Consider the following 23361-nt stretch of genomic DNA (forward strand, 5'->3'; position numbering starts at 1 on the left):
TTTCTCTTTTCCTATCTGTCTTGCTCTCTCATTTCTTCCACTTGAGATTCAACCTACAGGGCCTTCCTGAACCAGCCTAATGCCTGCATTGTCTCCTCCCCAGTTCAGAAGCAAACTTGGGCCTAACTTCAGACTTGTGTTTGGTGTGTGTTTGTGGATGCTTGTGCACAGGTTTGTGTGTGTGTGTGTTGCACAGATGTGCTCATGTGGGTGGAGGACAGAGGTCAATGGTAAGTGTCTTCCTCTATCACTTTCCACCTAATATTTTGAGTCAGGGTCTCTCACAGAACCTAGCACTCGATCATTTGGACACTGGCTTACTGGCTGTCTGATAAGCTGCAAAGATCTGTAGCACTGGGTTTACAGGCATCTGTCATCGTGTCCAGTGCCGGGGATCAGAACTCAGGTCCTTGTGTTTGTGTAGCAAACACTTATGACTTGGTCACCTCCCAGGCCCTCTTCCTATTATTTTCAAAAGTCTGTAGTTGTTTCAGAGTCATGAAGGATTAGAAAGTTCCAGGTCGGAGAATGGTCTTCCTAGAAAGCAAGGACTGGTGATTGCAACAGCACCTGTCCCCTGCCAGGCACAGTGAAGGCAGAAGCATCTTCACTCCATAGCTGAGGAAACTGGATGGAAAGACTGGGCCCCATAGGACCCTCTGGTCCCTGAGTGTGCACCTCATAAGGGCTCATTAGCTCTGAAGGTGGAACCTTCTCATATGGTAGCCTTGGCTGGAATCTATGATCTAAAGGGAAAGGAAGCAAAACCCTGTGCTTGCCTCAGCACTGGCCTGCCAATCTAAAGCTTGCATTTGGGCAAGTGTGCACAGAGAAGTTCATTAACTGTGGACCTGTTTGTCACCCTATTGTGAAGAATAGTCATTTATTAGCTGAACAGGTCTAGTCCCTTTTTGAGAACTGCCATTCTGGAAGGCTACTGATTGAAGGGGGTGTCTCTGAGCACAGCCTATCCAGCAGGCAGCAGCGATAGGAGGTGGCTCCAGTCCAGACAAGATGATGAGTTGGCAGTGGGGGTCTCGACAGGAGCCTAATGAAGAAATCTGTTAACAGGCAAGCCTGGCTTTACGAGGGCTCATATTGGTCTTCCCCTCCATTACACCCCTCTTCCTGCAAGGCTAGTGTGTGGGGCAGGGTATCCACGGGCCTTATGCTTCTCTCTCTGCGGAACTGTACTTTCCTGTGGCCAGGGGCTCTGGGATCATGATGGCAATGTCGTCTTGGATTTCTTGCCACACATCACAGGTTAGAGACTCAGGCCTCTCTGCTCCACCCTTCCCCCCCTTAAAAAGAGCTCCCGTTGCTCCCTCCTTCTCTGTCTCTGATAATTTGTTCCCAACAGGAAGCATCTTGCAGCTGTTCCAAGAGCAGCTTCAGCCCCCTAGGGAGTCTCTGCCCAGGTGGAGGAGATGGCAAGTGAGTGGCCTGTTATTAGGGGTGAACACTGGGAAGCTGGTTGTCATGGCACCGAGAAGGCTAGGGCTGCATTCTCAAGCTGTCCCTGGTTCCCAGGCTTTATATATAATCATTGCTAGGAGAGGCAGACACGTGGAGGGGAAGAGAAGATCCACGCCCTGCTGAATGCAGTCTCCTAGCAGACCAAGGTGAGCAGTTCACATTGAGTGGGGCAGTCTGCCTCAGCAGAGAACAAGCATTGCAAGGACCTTGGGTAGGCTGCTCACAGACCCTTTGTCTTCTAATGGCTCCTTCATGAATGGTTGTATGCTCCCAGAGCCGATTTTCTACAGAAATACATTGTTACTAATCCACCACTAATCCAGTGTCTGGTGTTATCCAAAGCTGGTGGAGTAGAGACATTGTTACCAGAGGAAAATTCTAGTGCTGTGTTGGAGGAGGTAAGGGACTGTCCTGTGTGCTAGGTCATGGGCTAAAACTCTTAAGCAGGCAAAACATGGAAGTTGAGAGAGTTGCCTACCATTGGGAATTGGCTAAAAAGTAAATTAAGTGTTTACTCTACAGGCAGTTATGCCCCCACCTCCATGGCCTTGCCATATCTTGCAGGGAGTGATGGTCTCAGAAAAATGGACTTGAGCTAATATAAGCCTTAAACCGTTGTATAAATAGCCAAGCAAATGCTTCATTATCTCCATGTTCTCACCAACCACAGTTACCAAGTAGAGTCATCTCTTTGTGAAATTAACATAATGCAATCAGGGCCAATTCATTAAGCACCTACTACCTGCAGGGGTCTCTCACAACTCTGGACAAACCTTCAACATAGGCCTTTCTTTCCTTTCCTATTTGTTATTTTGCTGTTGCTGTGACCAAACACTTGATTACTGTGGGGAAGACTAATCTATTTTGGCTCATGATTTGAGAGGCTAGTGCCCATCATGGTGGGAAAGATACGGTGTAGCTCACGGTGTTGGAAACATTTGGCTGGGACTTCTTATATCTCTATGGGCCAGGAAGCAAGGCAGGAAATGTTGGCACCTAATTTGGCTTCTTCTTTTATCCCCTTTTTATTCAGTTGGGGACTCCCACCTTTCCTCAGAAGAACATCTGTGGGAAGACCTTCACAGACAAATCCAGAGGTATGTTTCTAGGTTCCACCATATTGACAACGAAGATTACCATACATTCCAAGGTAACTCTTGACTTTCTAGCCAGTGTGCTTTGATGAAGAGAGAACGCATTTTATAACCACCACAGGAAACAAAGGCTTCTCCTTCAGTCAGCACTGTTGCTCATGGACTCCCTTCAGTGACTGAGGGAAGCCCTCAGCAGGTTTTACAGAAATGGATCTGTGTTGTGTTGAGCTGGGCATGATACTGTATGCTTGTAATTCCGGTGCTTGAGAGGCAGTCGGGAGAATCAGGAATTTAAGGCCAGTATGGCTTACAGAACAAAGTGTGAGGCCAGCTTGGATGATAAGGGACCTTGTTTCAAAAATGGAAATGAAGCAACCAGACAATAAAACCCACAATGCATTGATTTCCCGAAGGTCAGACTCTTGTACAAAATGCTTCTGCTCTCTCTAGCTTTCTTAGGTGCTGATCTTACCTGGGTATATCTCAGGCCTGGTGAGGCAGAAAGACAGGTTATATTTATATCTGTTATTACCATTAATGTTCAGTCATGGGTTTTAGACATTGGTTTAAATTCAATATTTGGCATTTTGTAAATATTCAGCTTTTCTGAGCCTCAGTTTTCTCATTCTTATCTCTGACTACATGGACTTTGAACAATAACACATGCTAATAAATGCCAAGATTTACCAGGAGCAGAAAAACTTTTTTCTCATGGATTCTTATGGCAATCCAGGAATCCAGTAACTGACCTTGTTTTGCACAGGCAGACAGACATTCAGGCTTGGAAGAGTTAAGCCAAGAAGCCTAAGTTACACACTGGAGCTGGTTTCACCCCAGAGCAATACTGATGGCCACCATGGTATGCATCTATAATCCTCTTCATCCCCATTAAAGCAAGGTTTCCAAACCTCAGGACTGTCATAAGTTGCGATAGCTGGCTTTTGAGATTTACCCTACAGACCTCAACAGAACACAGAGAAGCCACCTCCTAGTCAGCAGTTGTTCAGTGGATTTAACATCCTCTAAAAGACAAAAGTCTTCTTAACATCAAGCTCTTCCCTTTTAATTTCCCCTCCCTTCCCACTGCCCCTTGATATCCTTTCTGGCCCAGAAGCCATGACTTTCTTCTCTGAACTTCCAGATCAATGCCAAGATCTGGTTAGGACACAGAAGTCAATGTAGAACACCATATAGTATGTTGATATTAATACAGGTGACAGAGTCCCATCATCACTTGGGGGCACTGGACATGTATAGGACACCATTGAAGAACCAATGAAAACACCATTACAATCAACACTAATGCTGGTAAGTTCCTAGCAAGTGAAAATTACCTTTTCCTATAAAGAAGCAAAAAACGTCGAGGCATGGGGCACTTTGACTCCCCAGAAGGCAGCTGTTATTCTCTCCTCTGGTGTCCTGGCTCCCTTGAGCAAAAGACTGACAACCACTCACTCAGCTGAGTGAGTATCCTTTATGCCAGGACTGTCTGTTTTGAACACTCTACTTTTGAATGCCTTCAGAAGACAACAGGACAATGACAGGTGCTTGCTCCAACTCCTGCAAGAGCATCTCTAGCCTAGACTGTTTCAAATAGTTTATAGTAGACTTCCTGCTTTCATAAGCCTTGGTGAACTTTAGGTGACACTGCAACTATTTCTACCTAGGTCAGAGGGAAACACTTCCCCTGTCCACCTAGCAAATAGACTCCTATGATTGGTACAAAAGGAACAAGGCTGTGGTTGGTACAAACATTCATTTGGATGAAAAGTCAGCTTTGATTGGTGCAAACATCCCCTTTGTCTATCTAAGTGGGGTTTTCAGACTACTTATTGAGCTGAGTGCTTGGAGGATAACATTCAGGACTCTTTACCATCATGATGTTTTTCTTAAGTGGTTGTGTCTTGTCCTCCCTTCTTCCCTCCTTTCTTCTCTCTCTCTTTCTTTCTTTCTATTTCTTTTTGTGTGTGTGTATGTATGTATGTATGTATGTATGTATGTATGTATGTATGTACTCAGGATTGAATGTAGGTCTTGGTGCATGCCAGAAAAGTGATCTACTGCTGAGAGATAGTCTCATTCCCCCCTTCAAGTGTTTCCCTCCCTTCCTTCCTTCCTTCCTTCCTTCCTTCCTTCCTTCCTTCCTTCCTTCCTTCCTTCCTTCCTTCTTTCCTCCCTCCCTCCCTCCCTCCCTCCCTCCCTCCCTCCCTCCCTTCCTTCCTTCCTTCCTTCCTTCCTTCCTTCATTCCTTCCTTCCTTCCTATTCCAGTAGAATATGCTGAACTGGTATTACAAAGAAAGAAGTGATAGCTTAGGCAGTAGCAGTGAGTGCGCAATAGGTCATGCTACAGAATCTACTAAGTGATGCAGTACTTGACAGGTAAAGGAACGGTAAAGCCATGGAAAACATCACAGCTGTAGAATGGACCACATGGCCTTGACAGTACTAGGGGCACAACCATAGGAACCACTGAGAGGTTGACAACAGCATTGTCAAAGCCAGGGGAGTTATAGCATAACAATGGCAGAGAGGCACTGGCAGCAGCCACAACAGTCTCAACAGTGGCAGCAGTGGCAGCGGCAGCAGCAGTAACAACACCAGCAGCAGCAGCAGCAACAACAACTAAGATGGTAAAAGCAACATCAGGGCCACTAAGGGTTAGACACCCTTGTCCCAAGAACAGTAATACTGGCTGCTGTTGAGGGTAGAGGAATCTTGACTTCAAAGGCCTGCACAAGAGCTCTGAAGTTTGATACCATAGGACTAAAGGCCTTAGGACCTGTGGCCTGCATGAGAATTTTAAAACCAAAAGCTGTTCCTTGCTGCTGATCCTGCTTGTCTGATGGCACTGACATCAAATGTCCAGGGATACAAAGGTTGCTAAGGCCAGCACAGAAGAGAGCTTCTGCTTTCAGTACAACTTCCAAGAAGAGCAGGACAGTAGCAGTACTATTCTCAAGTCATATAGCTTTGTGTCAGGTAATAATTTGGTACAAGGCTCTATTATAGAGCCATGGGATGACTCGGTGGGTAAAGGTATTTGTCACAGAGCCCAAGTTCTATTCCTGAAACATAAAAGGTGGGAGGGAGAACCCACTCCCCAAAGATGTCCTCTGACCTCTATATAGTGATGTGGCACTAATGTTTGCATGTATGCATTCATGGACAAACATGTGCAGAATCAATTTCAATGTAAAAAGTAGGGTTTATTACATAGGTTATTAAAAATTTCAGAAAGCTTGTAGGAGAAAAAAATGTAAAATTGAGACAATTCTGAGTTTGAGGTTGATTTTTCTGGGAGCTGGAAAATCTTATACACAACACCTCCATCACATCCCTCATTTAAGAATCAACACTATTAAATGAATGTAGAATAAAATGAGTTGTAACAACGTATTGTTATATCTACAGATCAATATATATCACTCAACCCTCAGCAGAGAAGCATTCTTGGAATAGATGGGAATTAACACAACTAGACCCTGTGCAGAAAGTGGAAGACTTTGGAGCACTCAGCCCCGAATGGTATTTCTTCATCACACCCCTCCTCTCGAGGCTCAGGGGTCTATGCAGAAGAGAAGTGTAGAATGTAAACACCGGGGGTGGTAATGGTAAGAAAATGGCACTTGGCAGCCTCAACAAAGGTGGATGCACTTATGAACCTACAGAGACTGCGACAGCACACGGAAGCCCTGCAGAAGCTCAAGCCAGACAAGATTTCATCTGATAAGGGAAAACGCCATAAAGTCCCACCCCTAACCACGAAGCTTTTTACAAGTAATATCTTCTGGGAGAAAGGAAAGTCAGTTTTCTCTGATGGAGTAACACTGGGTATACCAATCACACGCCAGGGAAGGCTACCTGTTTAGGAACAGTTGGCCAGCACAAATTGGACTCTGTTTTTAGTGGCTTAACAAAATAAAAAAAAAAACAAACAACAACAACAACAACAACAAAAAACCTTCCTTCCTTCTTTCCTTTCTTACATCCAGAGAAACAACGTGACGTTGAGTGGGTATGGGGTGGGATGTGTCTTAGGTGGGAAAGAATTCTATGGAAGCTTTGAATAAATAAAGAAGCATTATTACTATGTTCTGAGAAATGAGATGCTTAATCTCACATTTGATCTCATGCCATTCATTCCTATATCTAATCATTATACTTTAGCGTCCACGCTGTGGTGGGCTCTGCCTCTGGCCCTCTACCATGAATAACTTCCCAGGGCAACAAGTATGCAGTTGACTAACACCAGTTCATAATTCTGTGGTCCAACGATGACGGGAACATAGGAGGTCCTTAACAGAGACTGACGATATCTGAGAACCCAGAGGGGACACTGGGGATACAGGCATGTGAAATCATTTTTCAGTTCAATTATTTCACACTTTATTCAGAGTAAATTCTTTTTGGGCGGTGCTGGGGACTGACCTCAGGGTGAGGCAAGCACGCTAACTGAAACCACATGTATAATTATTCAACTTGCATAGCTTTTTGTTTTGTCTTGTTTTGTTTTTCAAGACAGGGTTTCTCTGTGTAGCCTTGGCTGTCCTAGGACTAGATCTGCAGGCTAGGCTGGCCTAGAACTCACAGGGATCCATTTGTCCTTCCTCTGCCTTCTGAGTGCTGGGACTAAAGGCATGTGCCACCACTACCACCACCACAACCTGCTTGCATAGTTTTAGTCTGCATCTGCTTTGACACTGGGAATCTAAATTTCATGTTCAGCTTAAAAATAAACTCTATGTTAGAAACACTTCATAATTTCCTGTCCTCCATTAGCACATGCCCTTCTATCCCACCACACTCAGCACAACATCTTGTTAATATTTGCTTTGATTTTCATGTTTTTTTCCCCTAAGCTTAATGATCCCATTTTTCCTCACATGTAAATTTTCAATTCACAACTTTGTCTCAGTGCAGAAATTTTCAAAAGCCATTACAATTTCAGGATGTACTGGCTGACCCCAGGGTTAAGGATGCCCATACAAAAGGTACATCCTATTGAAATGCTCATTCTGAGGTTAAAGACAGAAAAGGGAGCGTCACAACTTGAAGGGAGCTTTGCAGGATGAGCATTGCCTGCCTTCTGCTGCAGAGATCTGCTCTGCGCTTGGTGACGATGGGAGGACCAATAAGTCCTCACAGCAGTTCAAACAGATAAAGGACCTGTAAGATGGACTGAAAGCCAGCGGAGAGGATGGCAGCACCCGGGATTCAGTTATTGATGCCACCTGCTGAGCTGTCAAAATAGAATTATGTGAAGCATACAGGGGCTTGAATTAACTGATAGATTTAACACAAGTCAATTACACACATAAGAGATCCTTCCACTTCTCTTCTCCATCTTTCAATGCACACAAGTACTAAGGATGGTGGTATTCATCATTTGAAGTAAGAAATAAACCAGATCACTGTTGAAGCTCCACTTATCCCTGAATCTTGACTTCTCTAGTTACCAAAAGCAAATCAAATCAAAGCAAAGCAAAGCAAAGCAAAGCAAAGCAAAGCAAAGCAAAGCAAAGCAAAGCAAAGCAAAGCAAAGCAAAGCAAACCAAACCAAACCAAACCAAACCAAACCAAACCAAACCAAACCCAAAACCCAACAGAGATATATAAGTAGACACAGTGGCACTTACGAAGTCAAAGACAGGGCTGTCTGGACTAAGCAAAGGCTTAAAAAGGCTTTAAAAAAATCAAAAGGATGAGAGTTTTCACTAAGATCAATGAAGATAAAAAATGAGGCGGGACTGCCAGTGTTTCTTAGCAAAATGTGCCAATGCAAACATTTTATGAGTTTTTCCATGAATCTCAGAGTCTACAGAATTTATTAATTGGTCCATGCTTAGACCAAAACACTTGGGAACCTTGGTTCTTTGTATGTGAATGTATATATGTGCTTGCATATGTGCCAGAGGTCAACCTCAAGTGCCATTTCTCAGGAATTCCCTGTCTCATTTTTGATTCAGGATCCCTTATTGATTTGGAACTTACCAGCTTGTCTAAGTTGGCTGGCTACTGAACCACCAGGATTACAAGCACTCACTGTCATGTCTGGCTTTTGTGCATGGGCTCTGCAGATCAAACTCAGGTCTTCATGCCTTCACAACTGCAAACACTTTACTGAGCCATCTCTCTAGCCTCCCTATCCTTGGCTCTCCACCTCACCCTCCACAGCTAGTTGATAAGCAGACCTACTAATTTATACCCCTGGCATTGCTTCAGACCATGCTATTTGACATCTTAAGAATGTTGTTCTCATGGATGGACCTGGAGGGCATCATCCTGAGTGAGGTAACCCAATCACAAAAGAACTCACACAATATGTACTCACTGATAAGTGAATATTAGCCCAGAAACTTAGAATACCCAAGATACAAGATACAATTTGCAAAACACATGAAACTCAAGAAGAACGAAGACCAAAGTGTGGACACTTTGCCCCTTCTTAGAATTGGGAACAAAACACCCATGGAAGGAGTTACAGAGACAAAGTTTGGAGCTGAGACGAAAGGATGGACCACTTAGAGACTGCCATACTCAGGATCCATCCCATAATCAGCCTCCAAATGCTGATACCATTGCATACACTAGCAAGATTTTGCTGAAAGGACCCTGATATAGCTGTCTCTTGTGAGGCTATGCTGGGGCCTAGCAAACACATAAGTGGATGCTCACAGTCAGCTATTGGATGGATCACAGGGCCCCCAATGGAGGAGCTAGAGAAAGTACCCAAGGAGCTAAAGGGGTCTGCAACCCTATAGGTGGAACAACAATATGAACTAACCAGTACCCCCTGGAGCTCTTGTCTCTAGCTGCATATGTATCAGAAGATGGCTAAGTTGGTCATCACTGGAAAGAGAGGCCCATTGGTCTTGCAAACTTTATATGTTCCAGTACAGGGGAATGGCAGGGCCAAGAAGTGGGAATGGGTGGGTAGGGGAGTGGGGGCGGTATGGGGGATTTTTGGGATAGCATTGGAAATGTAAATGAAGAAAATATCAAATAATAATAATAATGATAATGATAATAATAATAATAATGATAATAATAAAGAATGTTGTTCTCATTTCCTAGTAATCACTCTTTCTCCTGACGCTTCACTCCTAAGTGGTCACAGACACCCATCTACTCCTTTCCCTAAAATCTTCCTAGATGTCACTTTCCCTAGTATAGTAACATTGAAAAGTCCTTACCATGGTTTACAGGGCTACCATGTTGCTCAATTCCCATGTCCTATGGATGGCATACAGCATGAAGGGTACCAGTTGTATGGAGGGGAGTTTGAGTGTAAGTCCTCATACCCTAGGGCTACAAGCTCCCTAGATGCTCCTTCTCATAACAGATTGGCCACGCCCTCTCATTGATGCCCACCTACCAAGTGCAGTCCCACCCAGAGCCTTTGTATTGCTGCAGCTTCTGATCCAGGATCTGTCGTCCCCAAATGCATTTGTCCATGTGTTTGATTCCTTCTCCTTGAGTAGATACTGCATGGGTGAAAGGCTCTATCTTTTGAGTGTTTGGCAGCAATAAATAGAAGCAGAATACATGAGTAAAAAATGGCAAAAAAAAATGGTTACTACTTCACATACTTCTCCCACACTCAAGTTACCTTGTATTTCCCAACTTATAAAAGTATTGTAGCTTTTGAAATCATGGCTGGTGGACTGCCATTTTTTCCTGCTTTCAGTGCCTAGGAATCTTAACTTTAATATAAGTTAACTATGAATGTATTATTATATATTATATAAGTAAATAATATATAACAAAATATAAATTGTCCTTAATGTAAGTTAGACTTGATAAAGTGGGCTTTTTTTGTCCATCCCTCTCTGCTCTTTCTATCCCTTGCTCCTCTCTCCCTCCTCAGGAGATTGCTAACATTTTCTCCTATTTGCTAAGGACATGTCTATCACTAACCTAAACCCCAGCTGCTAGAAATGCATTCTTAAAGCTAGAAATGAATGAATCCAGTCAACTCCTCTTTTATGTGAGCCTTCCTAGCCCTTCAAAGAGAAGCACCAGATGCAAACTATCATTTTGCATGATTACAGTCATTTGCCTATATAGAGGATTTTTTTTCCAGCACTCTGTTATGTGCCTAGGGAGTCATAAACAGTGTCTAGTAATAGGGGAGGTTTGACTTAGTGAGGAAAAAAAAAACCTGATCAGGCAACACATGACATTTAGTATTCAGAGAGGACATCTAAACTGGCTTGGGAGTCCAGGAAGTCATCTTGAGGTGTATGGTGTGCAGATATGGACCCCTTCCATGAAGGAAGTAAGACTGGATGGCATTATGGCTGCTAATTAGCTGACCTTAGATTGAGATTGTCCCATTTCATCTGGGTGTACCTCATACAAACACAAGAGTCCTTAAGAGGATGGGGTAGAAGAGAAGGCAGGGGTATGATTCGAGGTTTTCATTTCCCTATTGCTGGATTCTCAAATCCTGGAATGGGGGCAGTCACCAGAAGCTAAAAAGCTCAAGGAAGTCAATTCTTTCCAGAATGTCCTATGAGAAGGCAGCCTAATTTTAGTTAGCCACACCCATGTTAGATGTCTGGACTCCAGAATGGCAAGATGACAGCTATGTGAGGCTTGAAGCCACTGGGACTGTGGGGTCTTTGTTACATCATTTAGGAAGCATTGGATTTCCTGACATGCCTCTGGCATGAAAGAATGGGCTACCTTAGGATCCTGACAGTATCGCTAACACACTTGAGAGACCAGGGACCCTCCCAGAGAAAATACCTGCCAGTTGTCTCCTGACTCTGTTTTCCTTGAGCTATATAGATGCTCACCTATGCCCTTGACTTGTTTATAATGGCTCATCACAGATGACAATTACAGGTAAGGTGGTCCAGAGATGTTCTAGGGTCAGAGCCACCTGGGACTCCACAGGTGACCCTTTTCATCTTGCATGTCTTGGTGGGGAGTGGGTGGGGGGGCTGTAGTCACGTGCAGGTGGTAATTTCAACCTCTACTGCTTTCTCATCCAAGACCCTGCACAGAGGAGCAGGGCAGGATCTGGGACAGTGTCAACTGTTAATGAATGACGCTTACCTCCAAAATTAATAAGCTTTCTAGTCCTTAGGAAAATCCACTCAACTGCAGTCTCCAGGATGACTAATTGACAGAAATGGTAAATTAATCAAAAATGGAAATGAAGACGGAAGAAGGGGGGAAGGGATTCTATTTTTACTTGAATGCAGGGCTTGTCTGCTCTGCAGTTAATTGCTGCTAAATTTGAATGGGGTAGACATCGTGTGTGAGTGTGTGTGTGTGTGTGTGTGTGTGTGTGTATTCTGTTTCATGTAAGTAGCAAGGATGTTTGGCTTTTTTCCAGGTGGGGTGTGTGTCTCTGTGTGTTGGTAATCCTGTCATCAGGAGAAAAGCATTTTAATAAAGGGCTTTGTTTCTCTCACCTAACCAAGCTCGCCTGCAGTAAACAGAGTTAATTACGCCCCAGATCGATACTGAACCCCCTTTGGAGGCCTTAGGATGAATCACAGCTGCAGTTAAAGTTGATGCCTTTGGACACATTCCATCAGGGGCCTGGGAAAGGAGACACAGGTTTATTAGGGCAGCTAGTGGCCTACAGAACCTGGGCGTGGCCATTAAGTTTGGAGATGAGGGATGTGAGAGTAGATTTCACACCCTATGCAAAGCTGACTTAACACTGCAGGCAGAAATGGTCAGGGGGGTCAGGGCATGGGGCCAATGTGGGTCACATAAATCGCAGACCCACAAGTTGTCATTCTGGATACAAGAAAACAATCATGTACTTACCCCTGCCAAATACACAGGAGATTGGTGAAGTTGACAGACATAGGTTCAAATTTGACTCTAGCCCTGGAACCTGAGGCAAGTTTCTTCACCTATATGTCTCATGTACAAACTGGAGCACTAATACTAATCTGCATAGGAATTAAATACAACATAGAGGATTTCAAAACAAGCAACTCATCTTCCTGCATGCCTTCCACCTTCGGAGGAAAATGACATTTCTGATTTGTGTTTTTGCATTGGGCATCAAACTTGGCTCTGTTTTCACAGCTGTTTTCTAAATGAGGCTACTCACTAAAACATTTCAGTATTTAAAGCCTGAAGTACTGTCATCTTTATTTCCTCAATATAAAAGAACTGATGGTTCCTATACATGGTCCATTCGAGACATATTTATATGCCCTCTGGGACTGAAGGCTGAACAGAAAGTGTGTCTTGGTGGCATCTGAAGGAAGGAGTTTCTGTGGATTTGATTTGGGGTGCAGTCTTGCCCTTCTGAGAGGATCTACTTGGTAAGAAAGAACCACAGAAGGCAGGCTTGCTGGTGGAGTCATTCAAGGGGACTGGTGCTGTGAGGCTCCCCAGATCTACTGTTAGAGAGGTACCCTGGCTCCTTCTTCAGGACCTCCATGACTAACTGGATCTCCTCTAGGTCCCCAATGCAAGCCAATCCCTCCCAACATGGTGGGATCTCCAGAGGTAGGCAAAATGGATACAAGCATGCCCAAACCACAGTGGAGTAAAGATTCAGGTGAAAGCTCTGATCCATACCTGTAGGGCTGTGGATATCTACACATTAGGCATCTGATGTGATGTAGGCATCGCATGACTAGTTTCACTTAGCAGATGTACACTACAACATGCCAGGCAGTCACTTTTCCTTTAATAATGAAAGGCTGTCATGGGGCCAAATCTCCTAATCACGTCCCCAGTGTCATCTTTAGTAGCATCACAAGCATTTGATACTGTCTGTCCTAGTATATTTTTGACACTCCCCATGCTTTGCGTATACACCTTGCTTTCCTCTTACCCCTAGAAGCTCAGCTCCTACCTTCTTCTCTGTACCCCATTGTTAAGTGCTGCCGTTCCTTTGGCTTTGGTCCTGGGTCTCCACTCTTCTCTGCCCATATCATGTCTTAGTAGAGTCATTCTGCCCTGCAGCTTGAAACACCATAACATGTGCACGACTCCTCAACGTTATACCTGCAGGGTAATGTCTTCCCGAGCTTCCACATTCATGTATCTATGATCATTAGACTTCTCTAATTAGATGACTCATAGACATTCCTATCTGGAGACAGCTGAAGAAGTGGGCTTCTTTCTACAGCAAATCAGTTCCTTCTTCACCCTCCTCACTTCACTATCTTCCCACTGTACCATCAACCAAACTAATACATGACTTCAAATTTCCTCCTTCCCTCTGCCTCATCATTTCAAACATCTCAACAAGCCTTCACAGCCTTTCCTTGAAGCAGACCACACCTATGTCCCTTTCTTGGCCAGAGTGTCTATCAATTGTCCTGAGACAATGGAAAGAGGTCCCCTAATTGGTTTTCTTGCTCCTAGGATGGCTGCCCTATTTTTGAGAAGTCTCTTAATGTTATAAACACATTCCAGGATAATGGTGTGCTCTCTCTGGAGTGTGTGTGTATGTGTGGTGTTTATTGGAATGGGGGCACATGCATGTGTATGCACATGTGTGAAGCCAAAGGTGGATGATAGATATCTTCCTCTCCACCTTATATATTGAGGAAGGATCTCTCAGTGAACCTGGAATCCATGGATTCAGCTAGTCTAGCTGGCTAGCATGTTCTGGAGTTCTCTGTCTCTGGCTTCTGAGGGTTGGGATTACAGGCAGGGGACCATGCTTGGCAGGTATTTACATGGGTGTTGAAGATCTGAAGTCCAGTTCTCATGCATAAGGGGCAAGCACTTTATCCAGTGAGCCTTCTCTACAGCTCCAGTTAGGACTTTCTTCATGCTAGGATGCATTCTGAGAAATGCATTGTGAGGTGCTTTTGTTGGACAACACATACACACACAAAAAGGTGGATGCCAGTAGGTAATATAAATTTAGAGGATCCTATTATTGACCAAAATAACCTTATTCAGCATAAGACTATATTCAATTTTCTGCTAACAGCTCCTTAGTCCCACTTGGAATGGAATCCATGGGCTTTTCTCAGGTTATACAAAATATGACTCACAGTTCACATTTTTGCCTCCTTTTAAAAATATTGCTTTCTGCGCAATCATCCCTAGCCTCTAACACGTGGTTTGTTCTCCACACACAGTTATTCCTGAGCTCGGATCCTCACCGTCACTGGATCCCCCCTATAACTTACCTCTAGCTCAGAGGCCTTCCCTCACAGCACCCTGTAGGAACAGCTCCACTCCAGGTACTCTCCGACCCTATATTATTTCCTATTGATGGTACCACTGACTAAAAATTCATTACTTATCTCTATTTTGAATATACTTGTTCCCTTGCCCCACAGAATGTCACCTTCTGGATGGCAAAATCCAGAAGATGTTTAATAAGTCTTAGTTGTATAAGTGAGTCCTGGTATTCTGGTGAAGTAGACTAGAGACATGGACTGAATTCAGAATATGCACACCACTCTGGAATGACTTGTTCAGCGCTTATTCCATGAATCCCTGTAGCAGGAGTCTGATGCTTTCCCCCAGGTGGTAAGGGTGGAAAGAGAACACAGTCACAGATCTCTCACAGTCCCTACACAAAGTGAGCATACAGTATGGCCCTTATCAAGAGGAGTGGGGAGATGGACAGACAAACAAAAGGCCAGGATGCTAAGAATCCAGTTAATTGCACAAATCTGGATCAAACCACAGCCACGTTTGTTTCTATAGACTCTATAATTATACCAGTTTTCCTCTTTTTTGATTGAGTAATGATGGTGGGTACCTCACAGGGTAGCTGCAATGGGCCCACACTTATGTGTTTGGCTTGATTCGTGGATGTTGAAAAACATCACAGAGGTCAGCTGTGATGATGGGTGATGATGTTACTACTTCTTCAGCTATTGCTGCCTCTCCTCCTGGTTTCACTCTTAAAATAAGACACACACAGTAGGGAAAAGAGGGAGAGGAAGTAGGAGAGGGGGAGGAGAGTGAAGAAAGGAAGGGATGGGAGGAAGGGAGAGAGAGGGTCTTCATCTTGCATCAAGATGCAGACACTATTCTGAGGCCTCAGGAGTGTTTCTGCACTTCAGGTACCTACAAGGCAAATATGACCACTGGCTACTTTTTGCATGCGAGTGAACTGAGGCAGACAGATGTAACCTTCTCAAGATTGCCCAGTTTGGCCATTGTAACACAGGCTGATAATAGTCACCTAGTCTTCCTTGAACTTCTTAGCCCAGTCTCTTCTTGAGTTCACTCACTGCTGTCTGGAAGGAAAGAGCAAGACTTTCTTGGGCCATGTGTGTAGGGAACACCAGGCTGGACTCCATACTACCTGGCACATCTCCTACACCTATGATGGACACTTTGGGGTATGTAGGGTGTGTCACTTTCTCCTGCAGACCCGTTCTTTGATATACCAAAGACTTATTTTCAAACAAAATGCTTTATGATTTACTATCAACATTTCTGCTTTTTAAAATATTTATGTTGCTAACACAATTTGGCCTATTAAGGGCTAAACTTAAACTCTACTTATTATTACTGAAGGGTGACTTTTGAGTGGGAAGTATACTTCTTAGCTTAGAACCTCTGAAGCAAATCAAAATCTTCTTTAGAGAAAAATGGCTTCAGCACCATGGAAAGTTCCCAGATGCCCATGGCACTGTGGTGTTTCAGTGCACAGTTCTCGTGAACTTGTTTGGTTGGTCATCTGTCTCCACACAGCCCTTACAAAGAGCCTCACTTACACTGTGTGAAGACTGTGTGGGCTTCTTGTCTGTCACCTTTTTCTGTCCTTACTGCCTGGAGGGAAAGCAATGGCTTGCAGGAAGGAACAAGATCAGGACAGAAGTTTCCTGGGCCTGCACACTTGCAGAATTCATCTCTCTCTGTAGGGGCTGAATTTTGCCACCTTCAACTAACGTTCAGAGGTCCTGTCTTGTCCCCGAGACTCAGATTGTGACTGTTTTTGGACACTGGAGCTTAAAAGATGTGATCACATGGATATGACATCACTAGGTGAACATTAATCTAAGACAACTCTTATAAAGAAGGGGTGTTTTACACACAGATGCACACAGGAAAGAGGATAATACACACACAGAGAGAAAGTCTCTTCAAGCAAAGGAGAGAAGCCTGTGCCCAGCCCAGCCAACCCTGCCAGCTGCTACCTTTCTGAGAATTATGAGATGGGTCCCACAAGATGGCTCAGCTGGAAAGAACGCTGCTGGACAGGCCTGAAAACCTGCACTTGATCCCAGAGTCCACATAAAAACACCAGATACAGCAGCACACATCTGTAATCCCAGCATTTCTATGGGAAAATACGAGGGCAAGATGGGAGAGCTGCCCAGGAGTTTGAAGAACAGCTAGACTGAAGTATACAGTGTAGAACAAGCAACAGGAGAGAGGTCTTGCCACAAAAGGAGAAGGAAAGAGAACAGACTCCCAAAACTTGTCCTTCACACAAGGTTAGAATTTAAGTTAACAGAATCAATAAAGATGTGGTAACGTATGCCCACATTCACACACCTGCCCCCTATTAAGTAAAATTTGAAAATTGGAAACAGAATTGAGAGACAGTAACATTTTGCTAAGTCACTCGGTTGGGGTACTTTGTTAAAACAGGCTCCATAAGTGAATACAGGTTCTCTCACAGTCTTGGGGCCATTTTCCTGTCTCTTTCCCACTAGTGCTCCGACTGGGTCTACACCAGGCGTGTAGTAGTTGAGAGTCATAGTGGAATCGTGTTCCAGGTAGAGGAAGAACTTAGCGAAAAACCCTGAGGCAGGAAGGGGTTAAAGATGTGGGAATTCCTGGAAGCAAGTTAGGGTGCTCAGGGTCCCTGGAGCCTTAGAGGGTGGAGATGGGACAAGAGGTGATCCCTGCAGATGCTGGACAGGAGTTCAGGCTTTAACTCTTTCTGTTTTAGGCTGGCGTTTGTATCACCTGCCCGGTTTCTTCACACACATGTGTGTGGAAAGAGAGAAGGCAGGATCCAGCCCAGCAGAGTGATGCTCCCTTCAGTAGTCTTTGTTTTAGGCGCCTCAGACTGCAAATGCAAACACCTCGCCACCGCCAGAAGGGATAGGAAAAAAAAAAATCAGAAAATAGAGAGGGAGAGGACAAATCATGCTTTCCAACCCCTGCTGAGCATGCAGAGTGAGGGACATATGGAAATTAATATATTCGGCTCTGATAACACGGTTTTCCTCTGCGTTTTGATTAAACGCCGACGGTTATTAAATACCCTCTTTCTCCGTGCTCAGCCCGGAAAGCCAACGCTGCTTTTCATTCTGAACTCTGAAGTACTGCCGTGCCGTTCATGCACACCTCAGCCAACTGCGGGCTGGCACCGGAGGAGGATGGGGAAAATCAATATGAAATGTCAGGCAGGAGGTCAGGACACCGGCCTCCCCAGCTGGCAGAAGCTGGGGCCTGGTGGCTTTGGAACAAAGGGAGGTGTGCCCTGAAGAAGGTCAGTCTTTTGGCCCAGTCAGGAAAAGGAATCTCTTTCTTTCTAATTAGGTTAACAGGCTGGTGCCTTGGAATGCAGAGCTGGGCGGGACCGGGGTGTGTAGTGGCCAGGTTTGACGATGAAGGGTAGCTTACAGGCACCCACTAGCTCCTGGGTCTCCCGGGAGACTGTCTTCTGGATTTTGATCTTGTAGGGGGGTGTGGCGTCAGGGCTGGAGGGAGGAGCAGACTCTGGGGGCTCCTGCGTTGAGTCCTTAAGGACTTCCTGCTTCTGTGCGCATGGGTATATTCCCTATACTCTTCTCTGTCCTTGGTCTTTACATTTCTGACGAGCAGCCATTGCTTTGTAAGATCCCCATGATGAAAACACACAGCACAACCCGCTGCTGTTTCGTGCCCCTCAGCCCACGGGCAATGCTCTGGTTGTTGGCGATTCTCTAATGGAGGCAGGTGTCTTTACTCTTCAGCGTGCTTAATTTTCTCTGTCAACTTGACTGGTCACAGGTGCTCACATACTTGGTCTGACATTCGGGGGTTTCTGCAAGGGTGTTTTGGGATACGTTTAACATTTAAATTAATAGACTGAATAAATATTGACCTCTTAATGGGGATGGGCCTCAGCCAATCAGGCGAAGGCTTGATTGGAAGACAGAGCTGGCCCTCTTGTGAGTGATGGAGTCTTTCTACACCTGACTGCTTTGGGGTTGGGATGATTTTTTACATCTTTGTAGTTGAATTGAGATGCTCGGATCTTCAGCCTGGTGGCCTGTGGCATGGAAGGCCACCTCCTCTCCCACAACTATAGCTTGTTGACTTCAGATCTCAGGACTCAATCATTCAATCTTCAATGTGGGTCAGTTCCTTATAATAATTCTCTGTATACACAGCACCCGTCCTTCCTCACCCTCTGCAGGACCCTGGCTAGTACAGTGAGCTCTAAGAGACACAGAGAGGCACATCTGCTTTTGCTTCTCCTTGTGTCTCCAGAGTTGAATACAGTGCCTGGCATATGGTGTGTGCTCAGTGAATATGAATTCAATTATGAAGAATGGGGCCTCCCATACCTGGCAAAATGGAGCGGGAGAGTTCTAAGTTGCTTACAGCAGCGGGCCTGGGGATTCTCGAGGAGTGCAATGACCATTCTGTTGTCATCAGTTGCACCTACCTTGGGCTCAGAAGATGCCAGGAGCGCCTTATTCACGTAACAGTATTGCTCTTTTCTGCTTACCCGCCCTGTGGGGACTGTGGGGCTCAGGAGGATTGCCTGAGGTCACCAAGCACCAAAGCTTAGCCGGGCTCACCAAGTACTGTCCTAAACCATTCTCATTCTAAAACCTTCTAAGGCCGCAACCATTCTCCAGCTTTAGTCCTGGGCTTAGCAATTTCCCCAGTCAGTTCAGAGTTTATGACTGCATTCAGGACTCAAGTGGGCCTGACTGACTCTAAAGCCCAGGCTAACATGGACACACTGCTGTGAGAACACCAGGGCTTCTTGGGGCCCCTCTGGCATATCTCTAGGTGTGTGGTACTCTCTCTGGGATATCTCTAGGTCAGTGGTACTCCCATCTTGTTCCATACTCACTTACCAGAGAGAATCTGTCCCTTGAGACAGCTCATGTTACACTCAGCAGGTCCCAAACTGAGTACAAGTGCTTCATGCCTAATGTGACTTCCAGTAGCCCCCATCCCACAAGCCAGTCATGTGGGATGTCTTACTTTCCCTCTCCCTTCGCCAAACCCTGGATCTACTCCCTACTTCCTCCCACTCACCTTAGCCCATCCCAGTGGTTCTCAAACTGTGGGTCGTGAGCCCCTTCAGGATCACATGTCAGATATTTACATTACAATTCATAACTAGCAAAATTAGTTATGAGGTAGCATCAAAAATAATTTTACGGTTGGGGCTCAGCACAGCATGAAGAACTGTATTAAAGGGCTGCAGCTTTAAAGGACAGGAAGGTTGAGAGCCACTTTCCTATCCCTTCTTCACCCCTCTCCCCTCTTGTATCTTCATTACCCTTATACTCAGGCAAGTCTAGTTAACGCTGCCACCAAGAGCTACCTGGTATTCTCTACTGCTGACCGCGAATGCCATCCAATCTCCTTATCCATAACAATCTCTTCACTGTTTCTATGGTTGTTCCTCGGGGGTCATCCTCCTCACAGCAGTGAGCGATCTCCACACAGAATTCAGATGAGCTCAGTTGTTCAGCCAGCCATTGCTGGCAAGCTTTCCTCGGCCCCTGTGTGCTTCAGACTCAAACTCGGGCTTTCCCTTCTCAGAGCGTTACATGTGGGGCTGACTCCCAAATTAGCTCAACACATGTGATTTCTTTACTCCCAATGTTAAATGAGATGGAACCCTTCCAGGATTCCCCTCTTCCCGAATGTCAGTGGCCAGGACACCTCACCCCCATGGCCCTCGTGGTGGTACTCACACTTGGTGTGCCTGTCACACAGCGCAGATGCACGCATGTCACACAGCCGGATTGTCCCCTTGCTGCTGCTGTATACGAAGGTGTTGCAGTGGTGGGGGTGGAACTCAGCTGCAGTGATCACCTCTGTGAGCTCCTCCATGTTGGCTGGCTTGATGTCCACGATATCTGGCACAGAGGAGTCAAGGAAGGACCAGGAGATAGGGGCAGAACTTAGGGTATTAGCAGCTCTTGCTGTGAGTGCAATGCAAGCCTTTACTACACACACAGGGATCTAATTGGCAAGCTGTTGGCAGAAGAACAGGCAGTAGTGGTTTCTGGCAGCCGGGGCTCAGGGGCTTTAAGAAAAGGGATTGCTTGGTAGTCAGAGGTAGAATTAAAACTTAGGTCTAAGATGGGTGTGGTGGCTCATGACTCTAATTACGAAACACAGGAAGCTGAGGCAGGAGGGTTGCTGTAAGTTCAAGACCAGCCTAGGCCACGCTGTGAAACCCTGTCTCAATGAATTTATGTTTCCTGGCTCCTTATCTTAGTTTCATCTTCTGTGGCATCTAGAAGACAAACTGAATCTTGCCCATGAGATCACTCAAGAGTGTTTGCCCCTCTATAGCGACAGCTAAGAAGCCAGCTAGGCCCACTCTAGCCAGACATTTCAAACTGAATTCTTACCGGGATTCCGGGGCTGATAAATTCCATCTACAACAGGCTGCATGCAAGTCCTTTTCCACAATCTATCTGTATAATAACAGAGGCTGCTCAAGGAGGGTTTATCAAAGGCCTCTCAGTGCGCCTTTGATAAACCCTCCTGAGCTTTGTCTTATTTAATCCTTACACCAACACTGCGAATGAATCACACCTTTTACAGCTATTTACAGGAAGGGGAAGCTCTGTGAGCATTCGAGAAGTTTCCTAGCAGACAAGGTTAATGGGCTGGGGAGATTGTCAGCAGGTGAAGGTACTTGCTGCCAAGCATGATGTCCTTAGTTTGATACTGGATCTTCGCTCTAGGTACAAAGCATAGGAGTTTTCACAAAGCCCAGGTTCCCTCCTCTAAGACAGTCAGGCTATCTAGTCTCCATAAGCTGTGATTTGAGAGCCTGAATGGGAGCTTAAGTATTAGAAAGAAATCATCTATGTGTAATGAGGAATTTGGGATCATGTAGAATATACTCAGTTTAAGCTTCTAGAATTTCACCTTTTCAACACATTCTTTTGCCATAAAAATTGTTTGTGTGTGTATTACACATAATATATATATATATATATATATATATGTATATATATATATACATATATATGCATATATATTTTCTTGTATATCAGAATGAAAAGTTTAGACTTTTGTTTATAAAGGCAATTCAGTGGAAATAAAAACAATTTTTTTCAAAGGGTGTTCATCAGAGGTGAAGGGACTGACTTCTATATGCTCTGATACACCCCCACCAAGAGTTGGAGAGGCTCCTGCCTGGAGCTGAGGTTCAGTCTAGGGACTGGCTGCACTTTGTCATGTGGATGATGGGCACAGCAAAGCTGAACAAAGAGAACTGCATCCCCCTAATTCTACCACTCCTATGCCATCTCTGTGATGTTTGCCCCCGTGGGCGTCACCAGGGTTTTTATTGTTGTTGTTTGTTTGTTTTTAACTTACCACTTTTTTTTTTAAAGACTTCCCCCCCATCTTTAAATCAGGTCACTTTTTCATCTTACCTAAGCAGTAAGACAACATTCTCAAAATGATGGGTTTAATGGTCTACATGAAAACGAATTCATAGTGATTAAAATGGTAATGTATGGGCCAGGAATCGTGCAGATGGGGACAGGCATGCTCATATCTTGGGCCCTAGTAGCATCAATTAGGTAGCCACACACTAACAAATGTGGGCACATACTAGCAAGTGCTAGGTCTGTTGGATTTGCTACAATGACTTTGCACCAGGCTGTGCCTCTTCCTATTTGATTATCTCTTAGGCACCCCATTGTGTTCTTTCTAAAATTAGCCTGTGCTCACATTGCCTTTTGCCACACCTACAAAAACCAGATGCAAAGATTACTTGGTTGCACTGGGCATGTGCATTCCTGGATTCACGAAACACTATCTGCCAACTCAGCTTCTGTGTTTGGGATATACACCTGGGGAACAAACACAAACAAAGTGGGAGGGCCACAGGCTGCAGTCTGGTGTTCTTTCTGGCTGCTGACCTGTGCCTTGGTGAGTATGGCATTGGGTAGGGCAAGCAGAGGTTTCCATCGGCTGCTGTCAGACTCCATCAGAAAGTTCCTCCGTGCCCTACAGTGCCAGCAAGTATGTTTTCCTTTTCCCAAAGTAAGGAGAGAAAAATCTGGTGTCAGCTTTCTCTGCCTCTACCAGTATAGCTCAGCAAACACGCTGAGCTGGAAGAGATCTTCGTTGTGTGGGAGAGGGAGGTGATACAGGCACAGTTATTTTTTTTCTTCCTACCTAAAAATAAAGTCCCCAAGTCAGAAGATGTGAAAACAAAGAGCCTAAGCATATCTGTGCCTCCAGGAGCATCCTCCCACCACCAAGGACACCTTCGTGGAGCACCACGCAGGGGAGCTGCCCCTGTTCACTGTTTCTACATCCGTCCCACCTCCCGCCCACTTTCATCTGAAGCCACTTGATTCTTCTCCAAGGTCTGAGTCTCCATCCTCATCACAGAGCTTGGGTTTGACTCAGGATCGGCCGAGGGAAGAAACCATGATTCGCTCCCGTTTTAGCACGACCACAAATAGCTGGTGTCTACCAAGTGCTGAGCCTGCCTGGACGACATGTCTTACAGTCTCATCTGTCCTTCACTTCAGACAGATGGAGGCAGTGCCATTAATAGCCCTATTTTACAGCTGGGGAAATAGAGTGAAATGCGTTCTTTTTTCCTTTCCAATCAGGAGAAACTTTTGTGTCTTTTCTTTTTGCCATTTTCATCCATGT

The 23361-nt window shown here is 45.0% G+C and overlaps 1 protein-coding gene and 1 long non-coding RNA gene across 5 annotated transcripts in view; one reads left to right on the forward strand and one right to left on the reverse strand.

Moving 5' to 3' along the window:
• Positions 1-23361, reverse strand: part of Ppp2r2b (protein phosphatase 2, regulatory subunit B, beta) — a 414265-nt gene that overhangs the window by 22678 nt on the left and 368226 nt on the right. For both annotated transcript variants that reach the window (NM_027531.2, NM_028392.3), the window contains exon 6: positions 20418-20582. In NM_027531.2, coding sequence (NP_081807.1) covers positions 20418-20582 — 165 coding nt within the window. The remainder of the gene's footprint in view (positions 1-20417; positions 20583-23361) is intronic.
• Gm41713 lies at positions 1453-7129 on the forward strand. 3 transcript variants are annotated; one of them, XR_003952622.1, is made up of 5 exons: positions 1453-1622; positions 2510-2573; positions 3334-3429; positions 3784-3878; positions 5983-7129. It is a non-coding gene; the product is annotated as a predicted gene, 41713 (long non-coding RNA). The 3 variants fall into 3 exon arrangements; XR_003952623.1 differs by lacking the exon at positions 3784-3878; XR_003952621.1 differs by lacking the exons at positions 3334-3429; positions 3784-3878.

This window comes from Mus musculus, chromosome 18 (assembly GCF_000001635.26).
Source record: "Mus musculus strain C57BL/6J chromosome 18, GRCm38.p6 C57BL/6J".
Classification (NCBI taxonomy): Eukaryota; Metazoa; Chordata; class Mammalia; order Rodentia; family Muridae; genus Mus; species Mus musculus.